At 49.3% G+C, this 26,367-nt stretch overlaps 1 protein-coding gene across 4 annotated transcripts in view; it reads left to right on the forward strand.

The window, feature by feature from the left end:
• The window catches only part of LOC146816482 (exportin-5-like), a 1,867,381-nt gene that overhangs the window by 1,554,709 nt on the left and 286,305 nt on the right, over positions 1–26,367 (forward strand). For all 4 annotated transcript variants that reach the window (XM_085610326.1, XM_085610327.1, XM_085610328.1 and 1 more), the window contains one exon: positions 794–898. In XM_085610326.1, the coding sequence (XP_085466452.1) occupies positions 794–898 (105 nt within the window). The remainder of the gene's footprint in view (positions 1–793; positions 899–26,367) is intronic.

Genomic DNA, 26,367 nt, shown 5'->3' on the forward strand with positions numbered 1-26,367 from the left:
GTCCGGCTTTAAATCGAGACATGAGGGCTGCAGACCGGCATGCGGTGATGTCTTCTACCCGCTTGGAATCGTAGTGCTGCTTGATGAGTGCAACCTTGCCTGTGGGCACTTTGGAGCTTTAATATATATATATATATATATATATATATATATATATATATATATATATATATAGATATATGTATATATATAGATGTGTGTATATATATATATATATATATATATATAGATGTATAGATGTATATATATATATGTGTGTGTGTATATATATATATGTGTGTATATATAAAGAAACAAAATGTAAAATGTAAATCTTTAAAACGTTCTGTAAATGATTGGAGGGTAAAAATTAAGTTATTGTAGAATTGCCTAAATGTAAAAAATAAGTTGGTATCCTCAGATTGATCTTTGAGAGGAGTGCAAGGGCATCAAACAGAATATAGTATGGGTGATGAGTGGCTTTAATTGAATTTTGAAAAGCTCCAACCTTTCCATTAAAATGTAGATTGTTTTGCTTCAAATTTGTATTCATTTGTGTATTTGTATAACAAATGCTTGTTTCTGTATTTTGTGTGTGTTGTTTTACGGTTCAGAACATCAAATTCTTAGGCCAATGTCCCCGGTTTCCAGTAATGAATCAGTGGAGTGAAAGTCCTTTAATTCTAATCTTGAATTAGTAGGGGTCCCTGGGTTCCAATAATGATTATGTGGAGGGTCCACAGAAGTTAAAATGTTGTTTATGATGCCTCTGCAGCACATAACAATAATTATTTCCTCCCTATTCCTGTTGTAGAATGTGCGCTTAACCCTGCTGCGGTTTGCATTTGAGTCTCTTGTGTGGAATGTTCTTCCTTGCCAGAGGACGGTCTCTGATCTCTGTTGGCCTATGCTCAAGCAGGTATGTCAAGTGGTTATGAACAACATTTGGTGTAGCAATGGAATGAAGAAAATATAAATTAGGGATGGGCACTGTTAATGGGGAGAAGTGGGAAATGTGTGTCGTGCAAAGCATTGCCTTATATTAAAACAAGCATTGCAGAGCCCTGTGACGCCTATTGGCATTGCCAATGCTTATTTAACCCTCTCAAATTTCTGATGTGTGTACGCTTGCAGGCTCTATGGTGATCTTGGAAAGATATTCCTTATTGCAAACGAAAAACATGCATATGCACCCAAATAGCTGTCTAGTAATGAATTTTTTGTTAAAAGAAAATCATCCTAAGATGGCTACTTTGCATGTATGCTCTCACACAATAGGCATCAATGAGAAGCCAGGAAGGAGAGGAAGCGGGATGTAAGTTTATATTAAAAACAATATATTTCTCAAGCACAGCACAAGCGCAGATTGACAAACAAGCCATTGAATCATGATCAAAGGGAAAACATAAGCCCCACTCTAAGTCTTTATTGGCTACAACAGTGCCGGCAGGATCTGAAAATATGTGCAGGTGATCATATTTCAAGAGTTACTCTTCTAAATCAAATCAAAGTCATAATCTGAAACAACTATGTATCTTGATGATGATTGCCAGTTGGAGCTCACATAATGAAGAAATTGGTATTTTGAACAATGGTCCTCTGTCATTTCAGAGAAGGTGTAGGTGGTTTGGAGCATTAATGCAAGTGGGAGAAGTTCCTATAAGAAAGAAGGTGGCATAGGTGGTATGCGTCCTCACATCTGGAAATATCACCCTGAATAGTCATAAAGGGGTATCAAGCTGTCCCACGCTGCAGAGCAGAAACAGCTATGCCCCATGCACGAAACATGTAGGAGATATCCAGCACTGGTTGTGTTCGTATTTGGTGGCAAAATCTTTAAAATTGTTAGCAATGAGGCTTTTGAGCACTGTATATCTCATTAAATATTGGAGTCACTGGTACAACTAGAGGATGCAAACAAATATAGTTATCCAAGAAAAGTGACTAGTTGGATTTTTAAAGTCACTGCCCATTTCTCTGACCTCTGTTACTTACTATTTGGAAACATATTTTTATTGGCATTTAACTATGACATCACTCAAGGGTGGACACAGATCGCTAATAAGGCAGCAGCAGTTTAGGTTTCACAAGGGCTCAACAAACATGCATAATATAAGCAATAGACCAACATCTAAGCAACACTTACATATACATTAATTATCTCAACCAACATCACAACTCAACTCATTTTACGTATAAAAGTATGGAATGTACAACTTATCATGGGTGAGTCAAATAGTCTAGGATACCATGACCTCCAGAAAAGGGAGGGGGAAATAATAGGAAATAAATAAATAAAATGTAAAACAGCAAACTGTTTTAAACCCCGTGCCTGTACTTCTCAAACCTAGTAAGTCAGAGGGGGTGTAGACAAACAAGAGGAAGGGGGGAAGGATATAGCTTATTCGGCCATCCCCATGCCATACTCGGGCGGTTCCTCCATAGCAGCAGTATCATGTTGAGGTATACGTGATAAAAGTGGAAGGTGTAGCATTGACCATTCCGTTACTGAGGTGTAATGTGTCTCCAAAAGTCCCAGCCCTAATTCAGATCAATGTCTACCCTCCTCCCCCATTGTGGCTCCCAGGGTAATATGGCTGTCCTCACCAGATAACCTTTCCCAGTCATTAGACTCCTCAGCGAAATCTCCTTCTGGATGTTCCCACGTGTCCAAGAGCTCAGTTCACAACCCTGCTATTGGACATCTCCGGCCCCCCTTAGCTTTCTCCTGAAGCAGTGCCCTCTCCTAGTACCCGGCCTACTGGGTAACATCTTTAACCCAAGTTCCCATCACTGGTCCTACCCTGGACTTCCAGGCCATTGCAATTCACCTCTTGGCTAGCACAAGGGCGAGGCACAGGAATCTGGTGCCCACCTTGCATTTGGACGGTCTATTGAACAGCCCCAGCAAGCAGACCTCCAGAGAGGGCAAAAGGGTGCAACCTAAAGTGGTGTCAAGTGCATCCATAACAGTGTCCTGGAAGGGGTACAGCCCAGGGCAGCCCCAGGTCATGTGTATGAAATCAGCATCCAAATTACTGCATCTGGGGCAACTGCGTGGTTTGCCACCATAAACTACCCGACTTCTGTGGGGGTCATATTGGTCATGTGGACATACTTAAATTGCATGAATTTTAGTCTTGTATTCCTCCAGGCTTTTTTGGGATAAGCTATGATTCTGATGGATACATCTGCCAGTGGATTCCTCCCCTTGTGAATATCCCCTGCGCCAGCATTCCACTGAATTTTTTCCCCTGCTCTCCACGCCGACGTGGACGTCATAATACTACGGCTCTGCTCGCGACTCCGTATGACATCCCCGGAGCCACGTCGGCGTGATGATGTCAGTTCCCTTTTTTCCGCGCCGTCGACGCGTAACGGTTTTCCAGCACTCTCCTGTTACTTTGTAGTCTCCTTGTGAGTTACTGTTTCTGGAATACTCATGTCTTCGTCGAGGAAGTCAGGATTCAAGCCGTGCAGTGAATGTGGAGGTCACATGTCCATCACTGACCCCCATGAAGACTGCTTATGGTGTCTTTCGTCGGACCACGACGTGGAAGACTGTTCCAGCTGCAGGAAGATGAATCCTAAAGCACTGAAAGAGAGAGAAGCAAAGCTTTTCATGGCTAAGGCGAAGAAGGAGGGCAGAGGTCGGAAAAGAGACAAGTCAAAGCCGGAGTCGTCGACTTCACACTCGTCTAAATCGAGAAGACACAAGAAGAAGAGGAAGCATAGCTCTCGGCGCCGATCGTTGAAGAGTAAGGCTTCGAGGTCGCCATCGCCTCCACGTCGAAGTAAGGACTTCGTCTCTCCTTCTCCTTCACCTTCCCCTTCTCCTTGTGTTTCTCCAGATAAGTCACCTTCGCCCAAGTTAACTCCGGCGCTGTCTCCGGCACCGGTGGATTCTCCAGCTTCCGACGCCGAGCCGGAGCAGGTTGTTGATCTTTCGCCTGTGCCTGAAGGTGAACCTGTGGCTCCAGTAGAGGGTTCTTCGGCTCCAACTACTCCTCGGCTGGATTTAGGTTCGAACCCATGCCTGCATTTCCCGACTCCGGGTGCAGATCCGACTCATTTCCTTAATAATATGTATGGTGTTTTCCAGAGAGCAGCCTTCCCATCCGGAGCACCTTCAGGTCCCGTGGGTCCAATGATTTTAAGTTTGGGCGTGCCGCAACACTACGCTCAGGCACCTTTTATGCCCTTCTTGCCGATGGCTCCATTATGGCAGTTCCCGGCGCCGTCTGGAGAGCCTTCCTCCCGGCCTCGACTGGATCGCATGCCTTCGTCAGAGCCTCCCTCGACGTCTGCGGCGACTCCAGCTGCACCGCGTCTGACGCCGCTGACGCTGTGTCCTCGGATCCGCTCTCGAAGAGAGGCTCAGAGGATTATAGAGGAAGAGCAATATCGGGCAGAGGAAGTGGAGGAAGGTGAAGTGGGTGACTCCACTGATGAATTTGAAGGTATTCAGGAGGCAAGTGGTTTGGACACTACTCCTGAATGGGAGCATTCTTCTTCCAGGTCTTCTCCTCCTCAAGAGTTGGCTCCTTACCATTTGGTCATCAGGAAGGCTGCGGAGTTGTTGGACTTACAGTTGCCTGCTGCGGAATATAAGCCAAACCTATTGACTGAAGTCCTTCATTCTCCTTCTTCCATTGTTGAGCCTCTGTTGCCTTTTAATGAGGCTATCTTAGAGCCTGTTATGGACGTTTGGCGCAAACCACTTTGTTCACCTGCGGTTTCCAGAACTGTGGCGAGGAGATATAGAGTGGCTCCGGGGGATCCGAGCTTCCTTTCCTCGCACCCTTCTCCAGAGAGTCTTGTAGTGCAGGCATCCTGTTCAAAACAATCTTCAGGTGCTTTTCCGCAGGCTCCAGCTGACAGGGACTCAAAGAAGATCGAGCAGTCGGCTAAAAAGGTCTTCTCTTCTGGAAGTATGGCACTTAAATCAACTAATGCCACTTGCTTATTGAGCCGCTACGTTCATGCTTTGATGGACTCTGTGAAGCAGTTAGCTCCTAAACTGCCTGATGAGGAGTAGGGCTCTTTTATGGAGGTTGTTGCAGACACTCAAGCTGCTGCTAGGCAAGTCATTCAATCGGGCCTAGATACGGCTGATTCCGTGGCCAGAATTATGGCATCTTCTATAGCCACTAGAAGGCAGGTTTCTCTGCGGATGTTCAGGCCACTTTGGTCGACTTACCCTTTGATGGGGAAAAGCTTTTTGAGGAAAAAGCGGATTCTGCCCTGCAAAGATTCAAGGATAGCAGAGCTACTGCGAAATCTTTAGGTTTGCAGACGCAGTCAAAAGGGTTTGGCTTCAGGAAGTATAGGGTATTTGGGAGGTCATCCTTTCGTTCCTTCCGTCAACCTCAGCAGCAGCAGCAACAGGAGCAACAAAATCCTCTCTACAGATCCTATCAAGGAAGATAAAGGGGTCGGCGTGGTACTGACCACAGTCCCTCCTCCTCCTCAGCCTCCTCTGTTCCCAATGAGGCTACAGGGAAGCAGCCCTAGATCCCCCAACCTGGATCATGTGAGGCCTGTTGGGGGTCGGGTGTCCCACTTCTGTGAGGTTGGAAATCGGTCCTTTGGGTTTTAAACCTTGTGGAGAATGGGTACGCCCTTCCCTTTCGGGAATTTCCTCCCCTTACCCTCCTTGCCAAGGTTTTTGCTCAGAGGACCATCTGCTTCTTCTGCAAAAGGAGGTTCTTGTATTGCTACAAAAAGGTGCGATAGAGGTGGTTCCAGAGCAGGAAAGGCGTCAGGGATGCTACTCCCGGTACTTCCTGATTCCCAAAAAGGACGGCAGATTGCGTCCGAACCTGGACCTCAGAGTCTTGAATTCAAGATGCTAACCCTTGCACAGGCTCTTCAAGCGTTCCAGCAAGAAGACTGGATGGTGTCGATCGACTTGCAGGATGCGTATTTCCACATCCCAATCCTGAAGTCGCACAGGAAGTATCTCCGTTTTACGGTTAGGTCACAACACTACCAGTTTGCGGTTCTCCCGTTTGGTCTTACTACTGCACCTTGAGTCTTCACCAAGGTGATGGCGGTGGTGGCTGCCCATCTCAGGAAGTCGGGGATTCCGGTTTTCCCCTACTTGGACGACTGGCTTCTGAAAGCAGAGTCGCCAGGGATGGTGCAACATCATCTGCGGGTATCATCTCAGCTGTTATACAACTTGGGTTTTTCAATCAATGTGCCCAAACCTCACCTGGTGCCCTCTCAGCGCAACCTGTTCATAGGGGCAGTACTGGACACTACTGTGTGTCGAGCATTTCCTCCTCCACAAAGAATTCTCGACATTCAGGAGATGATCCCTTTATTCCACAATGGAGCGGTTGTTCCAGTTCTGAAGGTCCTTCGCCTGCTCGGTCTGTTCGCCTCCTGCATTCTGTTGGTCAACCATGCACGCTGGCACATGAGGGCACTCCAGTGGTGTCTCCGCAGGCAGTGGTATCAGCACAACAGAGATCTCAGGGAGTCAGTCAGAATCTCCAGAGAAGCTTTAGTGGATCTGTCTTGGTGGAGCTTGGAGGGCAACCTGTCTCAAGGTAAATCCTTTCATCTTCCTCCAACGGTGGCCACAGTGATAACAGATGCCTCCACCCTGGGGTGGGGTGCTCATCTGGGGGATCTGGAGATCAAGGGTCTTTGGTCTCCAGAGAAAAGATTGTCTTATATCAATCTTCTAGAATTGCGGGCGATACGTTTGGTGCTCAAGGCCTTCCTCCCTTCCCTTCGCGGTCAGTTGGTACAAGTCCTGATGGACAACACAACCGCAATGTGGTATGTCAACAAACAGGGAGGAGTAGGGTCGTACCATCTCTGCAGAGAGGCTTTGCGACTCTGGTCCTGGGCTCAGGACCATCGGATTTGCTTGATGGTGAATCATCTGGCCGGGGTGCTGAATGTACGTGCGGACAGTCTCAGTCGACAGTTTTCCACCGACCACGAGTGGAGGCTTCATCCAGAGGTATTTCAGCACATCTTCCAGATGTGGGGGACACCTCGGGTGGACCTTTTTGCCACTCTCGAGAACGCGCATTGCCCGTCATTCTGCAGTCTCCAGTTTCCGATGCAGGGGGTGTTAGGGGATGTGTTACAGTTGAGTTGGGGCTCACAACTCCTTTACGCGTTTCCTCCCATACCCGTAATTCCTCGGGTTCTGAGGAAGATTCGCCAAGACCGGGCCCAAGTTATATTGATCGCCCCGGATTGGCCAAGAAGGGTGTGGTACACAGATCTACTTCACCTTTCGTCGCACCCTCCGCTCCGTCTCCCTCTCAGGGCAGACCTCCTCTCGCAGTCGGAGGGGCAGGTTCTACACCCCCACCTCCAGAGCCTGCACCTTCATGCCTGGAGATTGAACGGGGCAACCTGAGTTCCTTCTCTCTCCCGCCTGATGTGGTGGATGTTATTTTATTGGCCAGCCGACACTCCACCAAGTCTATTTACTCCTACAGGTGGTCGAAACTTATTAAATGGTGTGGAGAGAGATCCATTGACCCTTTAAAAAGCCCATCTTTCTAATGTGCCTCAGTTTGCTCTTTCCTTGGCTCAGCAAGGTTGTGCTGTGGCCACAGTTAATGGCTATTTGTCATCCTTATCGGCTTCTCTGTGTCTTCAGGATCAGCCGTCGTTGTTTAAATCTCCTATTGTTTTAAGATTGATCAAAGGTCTTACTAACAGGTTTCCTCCTTCTCCCTTTGCAATGCCACAGTGGGACCTTAATCTTGTCTTGACTTTTTTGATGGGGTCCCCTTTTGAGCCCCTTCATAGCTGTCCTTTGAGACTGTTGTCCTTTAAAACGGTCTTGATTGTAGCCATAACCTCGGTAAGGAGGGTGAGTGAGCTTCAAGCTCTTAGTTCGAAACCCCCGTTTTTTCCTTACATGCTGAAAGGATGGTCCTCAGGACCAGGGCTGCTTTCCTACCTAAGGTTGTTACTCTCTTTCATCTGTGGCAGTCCATTACTCTCCCTGTGTTTTATCCTCCCCTCACCCTTCCAAGGAGGAGGAGAGACTTCACCGATTGGACCCTAAAAGAGCTGTGAGCTTTAATTTGAACAGAACAAAGGATTTTCGTTTGAATGATCAGCTCTTCGTGGGCTATATTGGACACTCTAAAGGCAAAGCTGTGCACAAGCGCACTCTGTCCAGCTGGATCATCCTAACCATCAAGATCTGCTACGCCCATGCTGGTAAGGTTCCTCCTGAGGGTATTAGAGCGCATTCAACTAGAGCGAAGTCTTCTACCTCTGCTTTGGCCAGGGGTGTTCCAGTTGCAGACATTTGTAAGGCCGCGACTTGGGCCTCCCTCCATACTTTCGCAAAGCATTATTGCTTTGACTCTGAGATGAGGAGGGAGGGCCATTTTGCACGCTCTGTCTTGCAGGACTTTTTGGTATAGGAAGGTGGACATCCTCCTCTGTGAGTGGGAATCTATTCACAAGGTGAGGCATCCACTGGCAGATGTATCCATCAGAAGAACAAGTTACTTACCTTCGGTAATGCTTTTTCTGGTGGATACAGTAACTGCCTGTGGATTCCTCACTGGCCCACCCGCCTCCCCGTTGTCCACCTTTGTATACCTTAAAGGATGCTTTGTTTGACATGTTGTTTTATATTGTATCTTCTTTCTTTCTGGTACACTTATAGGAAATGCTTATGTTCTTTAGCTTTCCTTTTTGTATATGTACAATGTATATTTGTTCGAATGTTGTATACTATGTATACTCTGATTCTGTTGTCGGTCCACCTGTTCGCCTCAGAGGCACGGGAAAAATGGGTAGAACTGACGTCATCACGCAGACGCGGCTCTCTTATGGCTACGGTGACGTCATACGGAGTCGCGAGCGGAGCCGTGGTTTTATGACGTCCACGTCGGCGTGGAGAGCTGGGGAAAAAATTCTGTGGAATGCTGGCGCAGGGGATATTCACAAGGTGAGGAATCCACAGGCAGATACTGTATCCACCAGAAAAAGCGTTACCGAAGGTAAGTAACTTGTTCTTTTGTACCGTTCAGTCTGAAACTTCCCATTCAAGTATCTTATCTCTCCCCACCTCAGTCGCACCGCCAATAAAGGATTCTGGGTCATTTAGGATAGTAATCTGTAGAACCACACTAGTAAATGTCTAGTGGTGGTGAGAGAAACTAAATGCTGAAGAATTGTGTCTAGGGTTCCTTGCGGCCTCCGGCCCATAGGTCCCTAAAAGTGCGGACCAACTCCTCGTATAGGAGGAACTATCCCGGGTACAATGTGAAGTTAGTTACCAACTCTTCAAATTGTAGTAGATCCCCTGTTGGAAGCAGTCACACGCCGTGACTAGTCTGGAGTCTATCCAGGTTGGAAGCTGTCTGGCTGTAAAAAAAGGATAAAGGGTCGCCGTGGGGAGAAGCCCACCAGTGGCGGTGCCGGGGCATAAAGCGGCACTCCCGTAGTCTGCGTCACTCAGCGTTTCCAGCAGTGTAGGGCCACTGTCAACAAGACTCGGGCGTGGAAACCCAGCTGTCGGGTAGAGCAGCCAAGCCAGCAAGGCACCCCAGTGGGCCGATTATCCCACCGGGCCTAATTCCTCCTGTTGTGACCCATCAAGCCACTGTGTGATCCACTGGAGCTGGGAGGCCAGAAAATACAGCTCAAAGTTCGGAGCTTCAAGGCCCCCATCGTCCACCGGGCGATGGAAGATCTCCAGGGAAACCCCATGTTCGAGGCATGTGGGCTGCTGAATTCATATCTGTGCATAGATCGCCGCCTAGTGTTGGGTCCGGATGTTTGCACGTTGTTGTCCTGGAAGAGTCTTCGAAGTATCCTGAGATAGGTGACTCCTCCCCTGGACCACAGTGCGCATGGGCATCCTCTCCATCCTCAGATTGTTTTTTTCCGCCATTGGGTTCGGATGTGCTTATCTTGACTCAAGTTAGGAAAATTTAGTTTTCAGGCCAAAAGGCCTTTAGTTTTCGTCGGTACTGTTCCCGATCGGTATCGACAGTTTACTTGCTAGTTTAGCGACCTTAACAACTTTTTCGGATCCATTTCATCCGACCATCGACCCTACATCGACGATGGAATCGAGGACCCCATTCAAGCGGTGTCCTGTTTGCCACGCGAAATATCCACATATCGACGTCCACCCGGTGTGCAACAAATGCCTCTCGCCGGATCACGACGAATCGAAATGTATGGCCTGTGCCCGATTCAGATCCAAGAAGACTCTCCGGAATCGACGAGCCGCGAGACTTGAAGCGCAGCAAGCGGCGCCGGCCCCAACCAACATCTTCAGCACCGAGGACGAAGATGTTGAAAGCGTGGAACACATACCCTCCAGCCCCGCTTCCGAACACGGTTCCAGATCGGAAGACGTGGATGAAGAGCTTTTTCACAGGGAAGAAGCCGACGATGAGGTAGGAGACTACGATGAGGCCTTAGGGGCCGAAGAAGGTAGCTCTGGTGACGAGCAGGGCCTACCCGTCCAAACGGAGGATATCACAGTGCGTCAGTCTACGGCTCCGATCGAGGGATCGCCTTCGGGCCTTACCCAAGATCAATCCCGCAGTTCTTCGGCCCCGCCCTCTGGCCCGGCCTCGGACATCCAGCGGGAGCCATTATTACCCCAAAAGACTGGTTTCCCTTCCAGCAAACCGAAACCAATCGTCGCACCGGTTCAACAGAAACCGAAAGTGAAACTAACACTGGTCGGCTCGAGGACCACCACACCTTCGACGCAAGCCAAAACCGTCGGCTCCGACCGCACCAAAAGGGACTTCGGTGCCGAACTCGCTGCAGCCGATGTCGGCGCCAACCCAAAGAGAAAGGCCATCGGTACCGCCAAAGCGCCTCGCCCCCGGCACCGAAACAGTCGGCACCGACCACCAAGGTTAAAATGGCCGCTGCATCGCAATCCACCTCGAAAGCAGCGACTACGGTCCAATCATCGACGCCGTCGACAGCTACTACCTCTCCTCGACTCGATGACCCTGTGGCTCCAAAGAAGTCCACTCCTACCTCTACAGAACCACTCGGCACCAAACAACCGTCGGAGTTCTCGGTGCGACAAGTTGCAGCGTCCTTGCAACGTATCAGAGAAAAGGCAGCCCTCCAGCCCGCGTCGGGCTCCGAGCCGAAAAAGGCTCAAAAGGCACCTTGGGCACCAACCAACATCACCTTTGGTTTGCCGCCATCCACGGCGCCGAAACTCTTCGAGATCAGAACTCGTGTCACCCAAACAAGGTCCCCATCTACTGAACACTCTCCTACTGGGACATCACCGTCCCACTTCATCGACGCCGACACCGGCAGGCTCATGCTCCGAAAGCGGAAGATCACTTCCGAGCAAGCTTTGGACTCTTACAGGATCCCACTAAAGCAAAAACTGCCGGCGGAATCGGAACCAGTTCTTTATGAACGCCTCCACACCTCTTACCCAGACCCACAGTCCTTCTCTCCGACGCACTCCGACACGGACGCAATAGAGGACTACATGGGTGATGACACCACCTACCCCAGGGATATGGACCCTGAAGGCCAGCAGGACCCTGATCAAGCTTGGGATGACCCTGTAGACTCAGGTGCCGCTATGGATACACAGGACACGCAGCTTTATGGCGCAAAAACGTCTCCCACAGAGGACACTGCTGCATTCAACGCCCTAATTGAACGTGCCGCAGCCAATCATGGAGTGCAACTCCACTCAGACACAATCGAGGACGATTTCTTGGTGGACACTTTCGCATCCTCAGAGAGGACTGTAAAGACTCTGCCCATGTTGAAAGGTGTCCTCAAGCCAGCAAAGGACATTTTCAAAGAAACCACCAGGGCACGGGTAATAAACCCCAGGATCGACAAAAAATACAAGCCAGCACCTGGGGATCCTACGTACATTCGAGGCCAGTTACCTCTGGACTCCATCGTAGTTGCTAATGCTCGCAAACGGGCACACTCGCAGACAACTGGTGATGCTCCTCCCCTGGACAAAGAGTCCAGGGTGCTAGAGACCTCCGGCAAAAGGATTGCAGCCCAGGCGGCAAACATATGGCGCATTGCCAATACACAGGCGCTCCTAGCTCACTACGATCGCTCACACTATGACACGTTAGAGACCCTACTCCAACATCTACCAGACGAGTACAAAGAGGCAGCGGAGCTCCTCATCAGGGAGGGACAACTTCTCACAAACGCATCCATCAAGTGTGCACTGGATGCCGCCGACACAGCTGCGAGAGCAATAAACACCAGCGTAATGCTACGACGACACGCCTGGTTACGAATCTCCGGATTCAAACCTGAGGTTCAAAATAACATCCTCAATCAGCCGGTCAACCCCGACTACTTATTCGGACCGGAGGTTGACACCACCTTAGAAAAGATAAAAAAAGACACAGACACTGCAAAGTCAATGGGGGCTCTGCAATCGCAGACATTTCGTAGTGGCTCCTTTCGTCGCCCCGGAAATAGAGGAGCGGGTAGAGGACAGGGGTCACAGCAAACCTACAATAAAGGGGGCGCGCAAAGTTCCTACGATAAAAACACCCGAGGTGGATATCGTGGCTCCAGCACAAAGGGCAGAGGACGCGGTTACGGAAATACCAGGTCCTCCCCCAAAAACAAACAATGACGCCCTCTCCCTTCCCCCGACCACATAACACCTGTCGGGGGAAGGCTCCAGCGGTTCCTGTCCACGTGGAATACCATCACCACGGACAGGTGGGTCAAAGATGTTATCCAACACGGTTACAGCCTCGAATTAACCTCCACTCCACCCACAATACCGCCAAAGCACCGTCCTATGTCCTCAGAGCACTTAGCATTATTACAGCAGGAAGTGCTAAGTATGCTGCAAAAAGGCGCAATAGAGGTCGTGGCCGTCCACCAGCAGGGGACAGGGGTGTACTCCCTGTACTTCTTAATACCAAAAAAGGACGGGTCACTCAGACCTATACTAGACCCCTCAACCACTACATTCTCTCAGAGCATTTCCACATGCTCACCCTACAGCAGGTTCTCCCGCTGCTCAAACAGGGAGACTTCCTAGCCACGCTAGACCTCAAAGATGCGTATTTCCACATACCCATACACCCGTCACACAGAAAATATCTCAGGTTCACTATTCAGGGGCAGCACTACCAATTCAAAGTCCTTCCCTTCGGCGTGACAACAGCACCCAGAGTTTTCTCAAAATGCCTGGCTACTGTGGCTGCACATCTACAGAGGCAACACATTCACGTCTACCCTTACCTGGACGACTGGCTTGTTCAGGCAAAGTCAGCCCAGCAATGTGCCAGCCACATGTCCCGCACCATTCACCTTCTTCACAGTCTGGGATTCTCACTAAATTACCCAAAATCACATCTCCAACATGCACACGTACAACAGTACCTAGGTGCGACCATAGACACTCTGGCGGCCACAGCTCAGCCAAATTTAGTGAGGATCAACAGCATGCAAATGCTGATCTCAAAGTTCAAACCCCAACACTCCCTTCCTGCGCGAGTGTTCATGCAGTTGATAGGCATGATGGCCTCCTGCATTTTCATAGTCCCGCACGCGAGACTACATATGCGCCCGCTTCAGGAGTGCTTGGCACGTCAGTGGAATCAGGCTCACGGGCAACTAAAAGACCTAGTGTTGGTGAGCGGTCGGGCATACAACTCTCTGCATTGGTGGAATCCACAAAACCTTTGCAAGGGCCGACCGTTCCAGGAGCCTATTCCACAAATCATACTAACAGCGGACGCGTCTCTCCAGGGATGGGGAGCTCATGTACTCCATTACACAGTGCAGGGACTATGGACCATACAACAAAAGAGGATGCACATCAACCTTCTAGAACTGATGGCAATCTTCCTGGCAATGAAAGCTTTCAAGGTACACTTGTGCAACAAAGTCGTGTTAATCCGGACGGACAACATGACTGCCATGTACTACATACAGAAGCAGGGAGGAACGCACTCTCCACAGTTGTCTCATCTGGCTCAGAGCATGTGGAAGTGGGCCATTCAGAGGAACATATTCCTCATGGCGGAACACCTCCCCGGCAAGGACAACCAGATGGCGGATCTGCTCAGCAGACACAGCCACCAGATGCACGAGTGGGAGCTACACCCGTCAGTACTCCAACCGTACTTCCAACAGTGGGGTCATCCAGAGATAGACCTATTCGCCACAAGCGGAAACGCAAAATGCCAAAGCTTTGCCGCCAGGTTCCCACATCCACAGTCGCAGGGCAATGCGATATGGATGAACTGGTCAGGCAGATTTGCGTACGCTTTTCCCCCAGCGCCATTAATACCGCTGGTAGCACGCAAACTGCGACAGCACTCACTGACACTCATCCTAGTTGCTCCCACATGGGCGCGCCAGCCATGGTACACCACCTTTCTAGAACTTTCCGTGGTGCCGCATCAAAGGCTGCGGATCAAACCTGCACTCTTAACGCAGAACCATGGCGAAATTCAGCACCCAGATCCGCAACAGCTGAACCTGGCAATCTGGCTCCTGAAGTCTTAGAGTTTGGCTACCTAAACCTGCCACCTGACTGCATGGAGATCATTAAGGAGGCCAGGAGACCCCCTACCAGAGCTTGCTATGCAGCTAAATGGAAGAGGTTTGTCATTTATTGCAACAACAATCACATTAACCCGCTAGACGCATCCATTCAAAATATAATCTGTTACCTCTTACACCTATACCGATGCAATCTGGCATACACCTCAATACGTACCCATTTGACCACAATAGCAGCCTATCTCCAGAACAGGCAGCACCTCTCTTTATTCAGAGTGCCTGCCATCAAAGCTTTCTTGGAGGGACTTAAACGAGTAATTCCCCCAAGACACCCACCGGTGGAACCTCAACTTGGTCCTCACCCGACTGATGGGTTCACCCTTCGAACCTCTCCACTCATGTGAGATTCAATTCCTCACCTGGAAAGTAGCTTTCCTAGTGGCAATCACTTTGTTAAGAAGAGTTAGTGAACTCCAGGCACTAACCATTCAAGAGCCATTCATACAGGTTCACGCAAACAGGGTCGTACTACGTACCAACCCCAAATTCATGCCTAAAGTAATATCGCAGTTCCACATGAATCAAACTATTGAACTGCCTGTTTTCTTTCAGAATCCACAAAATGTCGCTGAAAGAATGCTCCATACACTAGATGTCAAAAGAGCCCTCCTGTACTATATAGACAGGACTAAAGACTTTAGGAAGACAAAACAACTTTTCGTTGCCTTTTCTCCACAACACAAAGGCAACGCCATCTCCAAAGCAGGTATAGCCAGATGGATCGTTAAATGTATTCAAATTTGCTATCAAAAGGCTAAACGCACATTAACGATTCCCCCACGAGCCCACTCAACACGTAAGTTAGGGGCGTCCATGGCTTTCCTGGGAAACATTCCTTTACAGGAAATATGTAGAGCAGCCACATGGTCCACTATACATACATTTACCAAACACTACTGTGTAGATGTACACTCAAAACAGCAGGCAGCTGTAGGACAGGCTGTTCTCAAAACTCTTTTTCAGACCGCTGCAGCTGGCACTGGTGGCCGCCGCTAATAGGAGGTAGTGCTATGTATTCTATGCACAGATATGAATTCAGCAGCCCACATGCCTCGAACTGAATATGCTACTTACCAGTATGCATCTGTTCTTGGCATGTAGGGCTGCTGACATTCATATCGCCCACCCTCCTTCCCGGCGCCTGTAGCAGCTGCAGCTCTCAGAATTACTGTATAGCATGGTCATCACTTTCTGTATCTACTCCATCACTGCCACAATGGCGAAAAACAATCTGAGGATGGAGAGGATGCCCATGCGCACTGTGGTCCAGGGGAGGAGTCACCTATCTCAGGATACTTCGAAGACTCTTCCAGGACAACAACGTGCAAACATCCGGACCCAACACTAGGCGGCGATCTATGCACAGATATGAATGTCAGCAGCCCTACATGCCAAGAACAGATGCATACTGGTAAGTAGCATATTCAATAAGGTCTCTCAGGAGGGTGTTCAATTGTTGAAACCAAGGAACCTGAACCTTGATCGGGAGATAATAAAGAAATCTCGTCAGCATTTCTATTTTGGATAATATAATTCTGGGCATTATTGGCAGTTCTGACTTCTGTTACTTGATTCCGCATAGCATAGGTTCCACCATTTGGAGCTCACTCCTTTTTTATTGTATTTCTGGGTCAGTATTAAATAGTATTGATTTTTACTAAAGCCATGGTGCCTCCTGCATCTTCATTTTAAGGATGCATTATAGCACAGGGGCCACATATCCATCTGTACCCATTTTTGTACTGTATCTACTCCGTGCCTTCAGCACCAGCAAGCCTGGCTTCAACTAGACTGGCACTAGTGACCTGTGCACCCAAACCATTTCACAAGAGAGGGTAACATTTTTCTAGCTGATTGCTATTTGCAGAACACTGTGCATCTCTCCTCGCCATTGTTACTACCACAGATGGTATTTACTGTCCAGATTGTAGATCTAAAAGGAGCCCACCACAAAAAAAAAGAGGAAATAAAAGAGATTCCAGGAAGAGTCTCAGTCTTGCTTATTGTAACACAGTCCTTTCAAACGTTCACCTAACAAGACTGTCACTATGTCGTGTGCCCAGTCAGATCCTACCGTACCTTTTTAGCGACCCACCTCACATAAATGTTTGCAATCTTGGGAAACATTTTTTTTTACTTCTTCTTCTACTCCAAAATAAATTGAGCATTAGATCAACCAATTTATACCTGTTTGAAGATATGACTCCAGATCTTTTGCACATTGCCAACCTCAACTGCACAGTTGTGCATCCTTTATGGTTTAAATCTTTGTTCTACATTGGGTCGTTCATAGATTCACAGGTTTGAATAATTCTCTGTTATCTAGTTGAGAATCCCTCAGTAACTCTAAAATAGGAGTGTATGGCTCAACCACGCCTAGCAAGACCTCACACATTGCCACTTTAGTAGCACAATCGCCTCACCATTGAGGTGAGAGCACAGTGAACGTCATTCCACCTAGATGCCACCATACCTCAGATTTTGAACACATGTCGTATGTTAAAGGATCTTGGATCATGCTTGTTTCTTTTGTTTGTCTTTTTAAAGTCATCTAATTAATGCTTCAAAGCCTGCTCTCATAGCCTAATGAGGACTGCTTTCTAGAGGTTTTTTTTATGCTTGGGATCGCATATCTCTCATTTGCTGCAAAATTGTTTTTTTTTTTTCCTCAAGGCCTGTTGCTCAGTGACGAAGCCAGGAGCCATTAAAACATTTCCCTTGATAGGCTTTGTGTTTATTGTCCACTTGGTCATAATAAACAACAGTGCGAAGGTATGCTGTATAACTATATATATTTCCTTTTTTTTTTCTTACGTTCCAATTTTACCTGAGTTTTGGGCGTGACCACAAAAAATTAAATGGGATAAAACGGTGATGGTTTTCACCCCACCTGGACATTAGAGGTGAACATTCTAAAGCCCACCCTCCCCGCTCTGAAATGACATAGACCACCACCCAAATAACCTGGAGGAAAAACAATAAAAAGGTGTGGTTGACCCTCTCCTGGGCATTTGGGATGGGCTTCAGAAAGACATTCCCATGAACAAGGTCCGCTTCTCCTGAAATGTCTAGATTACTTATTGATAACCTTTATTCATCCAATTCTATACTTTTGTCACATCTGCCCTCCTCATCGTCTTACGTTTTGCATTTTAATTAAAAAAACTTTGTATTGGAAATAATCAACCCATTATAAAAACAGGCTATCATGCACACACATTTTATTAGATTAGAAAGCATTATCCTGTTAATGAACACAGAATGATTTTGAGTCATTATCTTTCAGTGCTCTAGATACAAACAACAATTCTGTATTTTCTGTCAAATGTAGTCCATATTGTATAGCAAATTTATACGAATTAGCCTTGTAGATGCTGAACAGATAGCCACAACTGAGGCACCACTCCATTCAGCCAATGAAGCAGTTATTCCTCTAGTTGATTGTGCCTGAATGCCTCCATGCAGTGGGAACCCTGACAAAGAATAGGCTAGCATTATTAGCTCTTTAATACATCAGGTTAATGTTAATAAAGATAAGTATCCTCTTCCGGTGACCCCAGAATTCACAAATAAAGAATCACACTTCCTACACTCCTACTTTACAGCACTTACAACATCTAGTTTGGAACAGTCCTCATCTTCTGCTCCTGATTCTGAATGTAATACAAGTAAGACTGTCAGGACCCACGGAACAGCGCACCGCCGGCCAGGACTTTCTAATGGCCGAGTACGGTTCCCTGATAAACTACACCTCCCGTCGGGCGTTGCGAGAGACGCAACACGTGACTAGCGTCACGCCCGTCGAGGACGTAAAAGGGGAAAGGTCGAAACCGTCGGAGCCGATAATTCTGAAATCCGGAAGCGACCAGGAAGCGCGGAGGATCGGTGACGAAGACACGGAGCCAGACCGAGTGAGAGAGGAGGAAGCGGAACGCCGGATTCAAAGACCCCGAGGTAGGCGTGTCTGTGACCGAATTCTTCTCTCGGCTCTACCGCGAGCTAATCCGAGAGACGAAGTACTCTGATTTGTTGAGGAGAAGCTCCCGGAACATTTGCTTTTGTACAGCCCCTCTGTTGGAGAGACCGGCTGGTCTCATGCAGGGGAGCGGTGACAACCTTTTGACCAAAGTCCACGTTACTCGCGAATGAACAAACCAGTTCGTGGAGTGTGGGAGAACCAACGGAACTATATTCCTATGGGTACTAGATGCAGCCTGTGGGAACCTAGTATTGTGGGAATCACAAATCGTACGCCCTCAAGAGTGCTGTAACGAATGAGGGGAGTACGGTGGTGCTTAGAGAATTACTGGCATAGTGAGTCGGGCGATCAGTCAAGCCCCCACCGCCAGTCCTCATCATTGTTTCTTTTCTATTTCTATGCAGACATACGAGAGAGCGTCCAGACAGGGTGGTGATACCTCCAGTGGCTTAGAACATAAACAGGTTACGCAAGTGGGTACAAGTAACATAAGGTTCTGCAGAAATGTCCTGTTCCCTGTGTTGGCGCTAAGGCGATGCTTTATACCTCTGTTCCCCCTTTTGTATTTGTACTAGTTGCCGGAGTCCACTGGTCACTGCCTCTTGCTCTCCCATATATGTCTTTGACGTACCTTCTTTTCCTTTACAGGTGAGGGGGCAATTTAGGTTGGCAAACGCTGATGTTTAAGATAACGCAAGTGTTTCAGTTTACTCAGACCAGGGTCTCATAGGTGTCTTGTGTTCTTTTGCTTTTCAGATCTCCCTCCCTGCCGTCCCCATCCTTTCCTTCCCCCGCTCGATCACCCCAAAAGTCCGTGTACTCACACACGCCGGACTTGGGGTCATCCAGAGGTGGGCCCCCCTAGAGCCTCAACACAGCCCCGGGGACATCGGAACGGAGGAACCTGACAGAATTATCGGCCCAAGAATTCTCTTATCCTCCCGGTTGTGTTGACGGCTACAATGACTACCTTAGACGACGTCATGGCAGCCCTTGCCCTGATGCAGACGGAGTTAGCGGCTTCAAGGCAAGAAACCGCGTCTTTGCATTCCCGCGTAGATTACATGCAGCGCAACCCATTTAGTGTGGGTGGTCCCTCCACGCCTACATCGTGGTGGTGGAAGTCCCGGTCTCGGTCCCCTTGGCCCCCCCAGAGAGGTTCCACGGGGATAGAAAAAAGGTCCAGGTTTTTCTGACCCAGGTATTGCTTCATTTTACTTGCAAGCCCAAGATGTTCGCGACTAACCAAGCCCGAGTCGCGTTTCTAATATCGTATTTAGGGGGAGAAGCTGCCCAGTGGGCAGTCCCGATCGTGAGAAAAGACGACCCTCTACTATATGATTGGGATACGTTCAGAACTGCATTCGAAAAAACTTTTGATCGAAGGGCCGAAACGTTCTCTGCGGATAAGGATCTCATGGAGTTGCGACAAGGATCGTTGGACTTGGTAAGCTACCTCAACAACTTCCGACGATTGATAGCCGAAACCGATTGGCCAGAAGCCAAACAATCGGTCGTATTCTACCACGGCCTTACCGACGAAATGAAGGACGTCTTAGCCCAAATAGAGCCTCAACCAAGTACGTGTGCGGCCCTCATCGATTTGACCCTTAGGTTGGACCATCGGTTAAGAGAACGTAAAGGTGAGCACTCACGAAAAGAGAGGACAAACCCATGGAGCGAGCGAACAGGGCCCCCAGAGAGAACCCTCGCTAAACCGGAACCTATGGAAATAGGAACTGTAAGGGCGTCTTTAACCCTGAGCGAAAGAGAACATCGGCGCAAACAAGGGCTATGTTTGTATTGCGGCAAAAAAGGCCATTACATACGGGAATGCCCTGTGAAACCTGCATATGGTCGGAATCGTGTCGGGCAGATGGCAACGGTAGCAACTGACAAGGGGGAGGAAAACTGCCGCACCTGAGAACCAGAGAAGGGAAGTTCTCAGGTACAAATACCATCCCTTCGGTGGATTACTCTCTCTTCCGGAAAAAAGAAAATTTGTTCATCACGCTACACATAGACATCAACCAGGTGCAACACCCTGTCCGAGCCATGGTGGATTCCGGTGCTACTGGATGTTTCATGGACAAAAGGGAGGCAGCACGACTAGGAGTACAACTTCTCCTCAAAACCTCCCCAGAAAAGGTTTACGCAGTGGATGGCAAGGAGCTGGAGTCAGGCCCCATACAACACCACACTCCGGAGTACGAAATCACGTATGAAGGGTACCATCGGGAATGGGCTTCGTTTAATATCATCCAAGCCCCTCAATACGGAATCATACTGGGGCTTCCTTGGTTGCAAAAACATGAACCCATCATTCACTGGGCTACTAAGACCCTACAGTTACGGTCGGCATATTGCCAGACGCATTGCAACTTGGATCAAGTCCAACCAGCGACAGCGCTTGCCACCTGGCACGGGGTAGCTACCGCTGCGGAGAAAGAGGTGGCGTTACCAGACTGGTACCTCTCCTTCAAGGAGGTATTTAGCGATAAGAAGGCGGAAGAACTCCCTCCACATCGAGAATTCGATTGTCGCATCGATTTGATCCCTGGAGCGGTGATACCCTGTGGGAGAATCTACGCTCTGACCATACCAGAAAATCAGCACCTACGCACGTACTTAGACAAGTATCTGGGATTAGGATTTATTCGTCCTTCACGGTCACCTGCAGCCTCCCCACTGTTTTTTATTCCTAAAGCCAATGGGGAATTGAGGTGCTGCATTGACTTTCGCGCATTAAACGCTATCACGGTAAAAAATCGCTATCCCCTGCCGTTGATTCCCGTGCTCCTAGAGCAGGTGAGAGCTGCGAACATCTATACGAAACTGGACCTACGAGGAGCGTATCACCTCGTACGAATGCGCGAAGGGGATGAATGGAAGACGGCATTCAAGACGCGGTACGGGCTCTATGAATATTTGGTGATGCCCTTTGGGCTCTGTAACGCGCCTGCCGCTTTTCAATTTTTCCTCAATGAGGTGTTGCGAGAATTCCTGGATGTGTTCGCAGTCGTTTATATCGACGACATTCTCGTGTACTCCAGTACGGAAGAAGAACACATCTCCCATGTGCGACAGGTGTTGCAGGCGTTACAACAAAACCTGTTGTTCTGTAAACTCACAAAATGTGAGTTTCACGTTACCACTGTGGAGTTCCTCGGGGTGATGCTTACCCCCTCGGGTCAAATCATGGCTGAGAGGAAGGTGAAGGCAGTTGTTGAATGGCCCCGTCCCCACACGGTGAAAGACATTCAAAGTCTACTGGGGTTTGCGAACTTCTATCGGAGATTCATCCAGAACTTCTCCGATACCGTCACTCCCCTCACCAAATTGACCAGAGTGAAGGTTCCGTTCATCTGGACATCGGAAACCCAAGAGGCATTCGATCGCCTAAAGGAAGCATTCACGTCTGCTCCGGTTCTAGTCCATGCGAGACCTGAGTTGCCCTTTTTTGTCGAAGCAGACGCTTCAGAAATAGCCGTGGGAGCGGTGCTGTCGCAGCGACACGAAACAACTGGTTATCTCCACCCCATAGCCTTCATGTCCCGCAAACTGAACCCAGCGGAACAAAACTATACTATCGCTGAAAAGGAGCTTTTGGCGATCAAAGACGCCTTTATGGAGTGGAGGCATTGGCTAATGGGGGCGTCGCATCAGATCACTGTATATACCGATCACCGCAACCTCCAGTTTTTAAGAGCAGCTCGACACCTGACCCCGCGACAACTCCGATGGACGTTGTTTTTCGCAGAATTCAACTTCATCGTGACCTTTCGCCCAGGAGTGAATAACCGGAAAGCAGACGCCCTCACGAGACAGGAGACCCCTCCGCACAAAGAGATGGGTCCGGAAACCACGATCATAGAACCTAGCCGTGTGGTGGGGATCGTGGCCACAGACGACTTCTTAGACAGCGTTCGACGCGGAATCAGAACAGGGAAGTGGAGAACCTGGCTAAGATTTCACCCAGAGTGGAGGATACATCAAGGCCTCCCCATGAAAGGACGGCAGGTACTCGTCCCCTCCAAGACGTTAAGGACCACGGCGTTTGGGTGGTGCCACGCCCTTCCATGTGCGGGTCATACCGGACAACAAAAGACCCTGGAAAGAATGTTAAGGCACTTTTGGTGGCCCTCCATTCGTCCAGACATCCGGAAATGGGTACAAGAATGTTCCACTTGTGCTCAGATGAAATCGGATCATAGGGCCCCTCCAGGATTGTTACAACCAATGCCCACTCCAGAACGACCCTGGGAACGAATATCCGTGGATTTCATCGTGGGACTCCCCCGGGATCAAGGAATGACAGCCATCATGGTGGTGATAGACTACTACACAAAAAAGGGCCACTTCATAGCCTGCAGACAGGCTCCCACCGCGGGACAGTTGGCGGTACTCCTGCTTACTCATGTGGTCCGCCTTCATGGGCTTCCGCTAGTCATCGTGTCTGACAGGGGAGCCCAATTCACCTCTGGCTTCTGGAGAACATGGTGTTCCAAACTCCAAGTTACCTCTTCCCTGTCAACAAGCTTCCATCCCCAGACGGATGGCCAAACCGAGAGGCTGAACCAGTCTTTGAAGCAATACCTGAGGTGCTACGTAAACCAGGCCACGGAGGCGTGGGTGGAGTGGTTGTGGTCTGCTGAAATTGCCTACAATAGCGCCACACACTCGTCCACAAAACACACCCCGTTCTTCAGTACCTATGGGTTCCATCCCAGATTCACCCCATTACTCATGCCTAACACCGAAACACGACGCCCCGAATCGCGCGAAAGGTTAGTGTTAATGCGAAAGACCCTTGCACAGGTGAGAGCGAATTTGCTGAAAGCAAAGGTCCAATACAAAGGACAAGCAGACAAACATCGGAGACCAGGTCCCGTGTACAACAAGGGTGATTGGGTATGGTTGGCAACCAGAAACATCAGGTTTAAAAGGCATAGCGTGTTCAACCCTAGATTCATCGGACCTTATCAGGTCATGAAGCACGTAAACCCGGTGGCGGTGAAGGTGCGACTACCTGCACATATTCGCATCCATCCGGTTTTTCACGTTTCCCTTCTGAAACCTGCCAAGACGCCACCCCACAGGAGGCCAGCTCCGGTGCTAGTCCAGCAGGATCAGGAATATGAGGTCAAGGCCATCTTAGATGCCAAACTGGTGAGGGGTAGGGTGCAGTACTTGGTCTCCTGGAAAGGGTATGGGCCAGAGGACGATTCATGGGAACCCGCGGAGGCGGTCCACGCGCCACGACTCGTAGCTCACTTCCATAGGTTGCACCCTAACAAACCTGCCGGCCGTCGGTGACCCTCGGAAGGGGGAAGTGCTGTCAGGACCCACGGAACAGCGCACCGCCGGCCAGGACTTTCTAATGGCCGAGTACGGTTCCCTGATAAACTACACCTCCCGTCGGGCGTTGCGAGAGACGCAACACGTGACTAGCGTCACGCCCGTCGAGGACGTAAAAGGGGAAAGGTCGAAACCGTCGGAGCCGATAATTCTGAAATCCGGAAGCGACCAGGAAGCGCGGAGGATCGGTGACGAAGACACGGAGCCAGACCGAGTGAGAGAGGAGGAAGCGGAACGCCGGATTCAAAGACCCCGAGGTAGGCGTGTCTGTGACCGAATTCTTCTCTCGGCTCTACCGCGAGCTAATCCGAGAGACGAAGTACTCTGATTTGTTGAGGAGAAGCTCCCGGAACATTTGCTTTTGTATAGCCCCTCAGTTGGAGAGACCGGCTGGTCTCATGCAGAGGAGCGGTGACAACCTTTTGACCAAAGTCCACGTTACTCGCGAACGAACAAACCAGTTCGTGGAGTGTGGGAGAACCAACGGAACTATATTCCTATGGGTACTAGATGCAGCCTGTGGGAACCTAGTATTGTGGGAATCACAAATCGTACGCCCTCAAGAGTGCTGTAACGAATGAGGGGAGTACGGTGGTGCTTAGAGAATTACTGGCATAGTGAGTCGGGCGATCAGTCAAGCCCCCACCGCCAGTCCTCATCATTGTTTCTTTTCTATTTCTATGCAGACATACGAGAGAGCGTCCAGACAGGGTGGTGATACCTCCAGTGGCTTAGAACATAAACAGGTTACGCAAGTGGGTACAAGTAACATAAGGTTCTGCAGAAATGTCCTGTTCCCTGTGTTGGCGCTAAGGCGATGCTTTATACCTCTGTTCCCCCTTTTGTATTTGTACTAGTTGCCGGAGTCCACTGGTCACTGCCTCTTGCTCTCCCATATATGTCTTTGACGTACCTTCTTTTCCTTTACAGGTGAGGGGGCAATTTAGGTTGGCAAACGCTGATGTTTAAGATAACGCAAGTGTTTCAGTTTACTCAGACCAGGGTCTCATAGGTGTCTTGTGTTCTTTTGCTTTTCAGATCTCCCTCCCTGCCGTCCCCATCCTTTCCTTCCCCCGCTCGATCACCCCAAAAGTCCGTGTACTCACACACGCCGGACTTGGGGTCATCCAGAGGTGGGCCCCCCTAGAGCCTCAACACAGCCCCGGGGACATCGGAACGGAGGAACCTGACATAAGACCATGTTCGTGGCAAATGAGCTGCAGATCACACACTATGCATAGATCGCCATCTGGTGTTGGGCCCGGATGTTTGCACTTGTTTTTGTCTTGGAAAAGTCTTTGGAAGTCACGAGATAGGTGACTCCTCCTTTGGACGATAGTGCGCATGGACATCGGCTCCATCTTCAGATTGTTTTTTTCCGCCATCGGGCTTGGATGTGTTTATCGCGCTCCAATTCTGTGCCGTTACCGATCCAACTTTCGACGCGCAATCCTCACCCTTTCACCGGTATTGTCTCGATCGCGATCCCTAGTCGTCGCGCATCTCTTCAATTTGGAAGTTCTCGATTCCGGTCGCCGACTAAGGCCTTCGGGCCTACTTAGGCCATTCCATCTGGCTCATGGACAGGACTCCTTTTTAAGAAGTGTCCTCAATGTGGGTCGAAGTTCCCACACACAGACCTTCATAAGGTGAGTAACCTCTGCCTCTCACCAGAGCACGAGGCCAAAGACTGTCCAGCTTGTGCCTCCATCCGGGATCGTCGAGCCAGAAGAACAATGGCTCGCTCGTAGTCACCCATTCCCGATGACATCTTCCAGGAGGGCGTTGATGTACCAGAACAGGAGCAAAACGAAGAAGGCCCCGTCAGCTTCTCCGAAGTCGATGACTCCGACCTCGAGGACATCACTCCTAGGCAGCGGGTTTAAAGTAGTGACGTCGACCCCGACCCTCTTCGGTGGCACCTCCACTTTTGGGCCCAGGTGCACACCGAGACAATACTTCTCACGCCCCGCCTTCGGGCCCGGCAAAGAAGTCCACAACGAAGCCTTCAGGCCACTCGGGCTCGAGTCAGCCTGCCGTCGGTACCCAAACTCTAGCCCCGGCACCGAAAAAGAGTCCTTCCTCCATATCAGTGTCGATCGCTGCCTCCACATCCATGCTCTCGGCACCCAAAACTACTGGCACCGACCCCTCGACGAAGAAGCAGTCGCAACCGAGCCAAAAGACACTACCGAAGACTTCCCATTCGCAAGCTTCTGAACCGAAAACACCATTGGAATCTAAGAAAACATCGGAAGCGAAAAAAGCATTGGAACCAAAAAAACAACCGGTTCCACAAACTCCCGCAGAGACTAAAAAATCTCATGCTTCAAGGACTAAGGAGCACAAGTCCACTCCAGAATCGGTGCCACGCAAGCTTTCGGTACTGAACTAATCGGCGCCGAAACATCAGCCTCCAACAGAAGAGCTTTTTAAACCAGATCCACCCAAAAAATATCTTCTAAAAGACCCAAAGACTGGCC

Source organism: Triturus cristatus, chromosome 6, assembly GCF_964204655.1.
Source record: "Triturus cristatus chromosome 6, aTriCri1.1, whole genome shotgun sequence".
Lineage (NCBI taxonomy): Eukaryota > Metazoa > Chordata > Amphibia > Caudata > Salamandridae > Triturus > Triturus cristatus.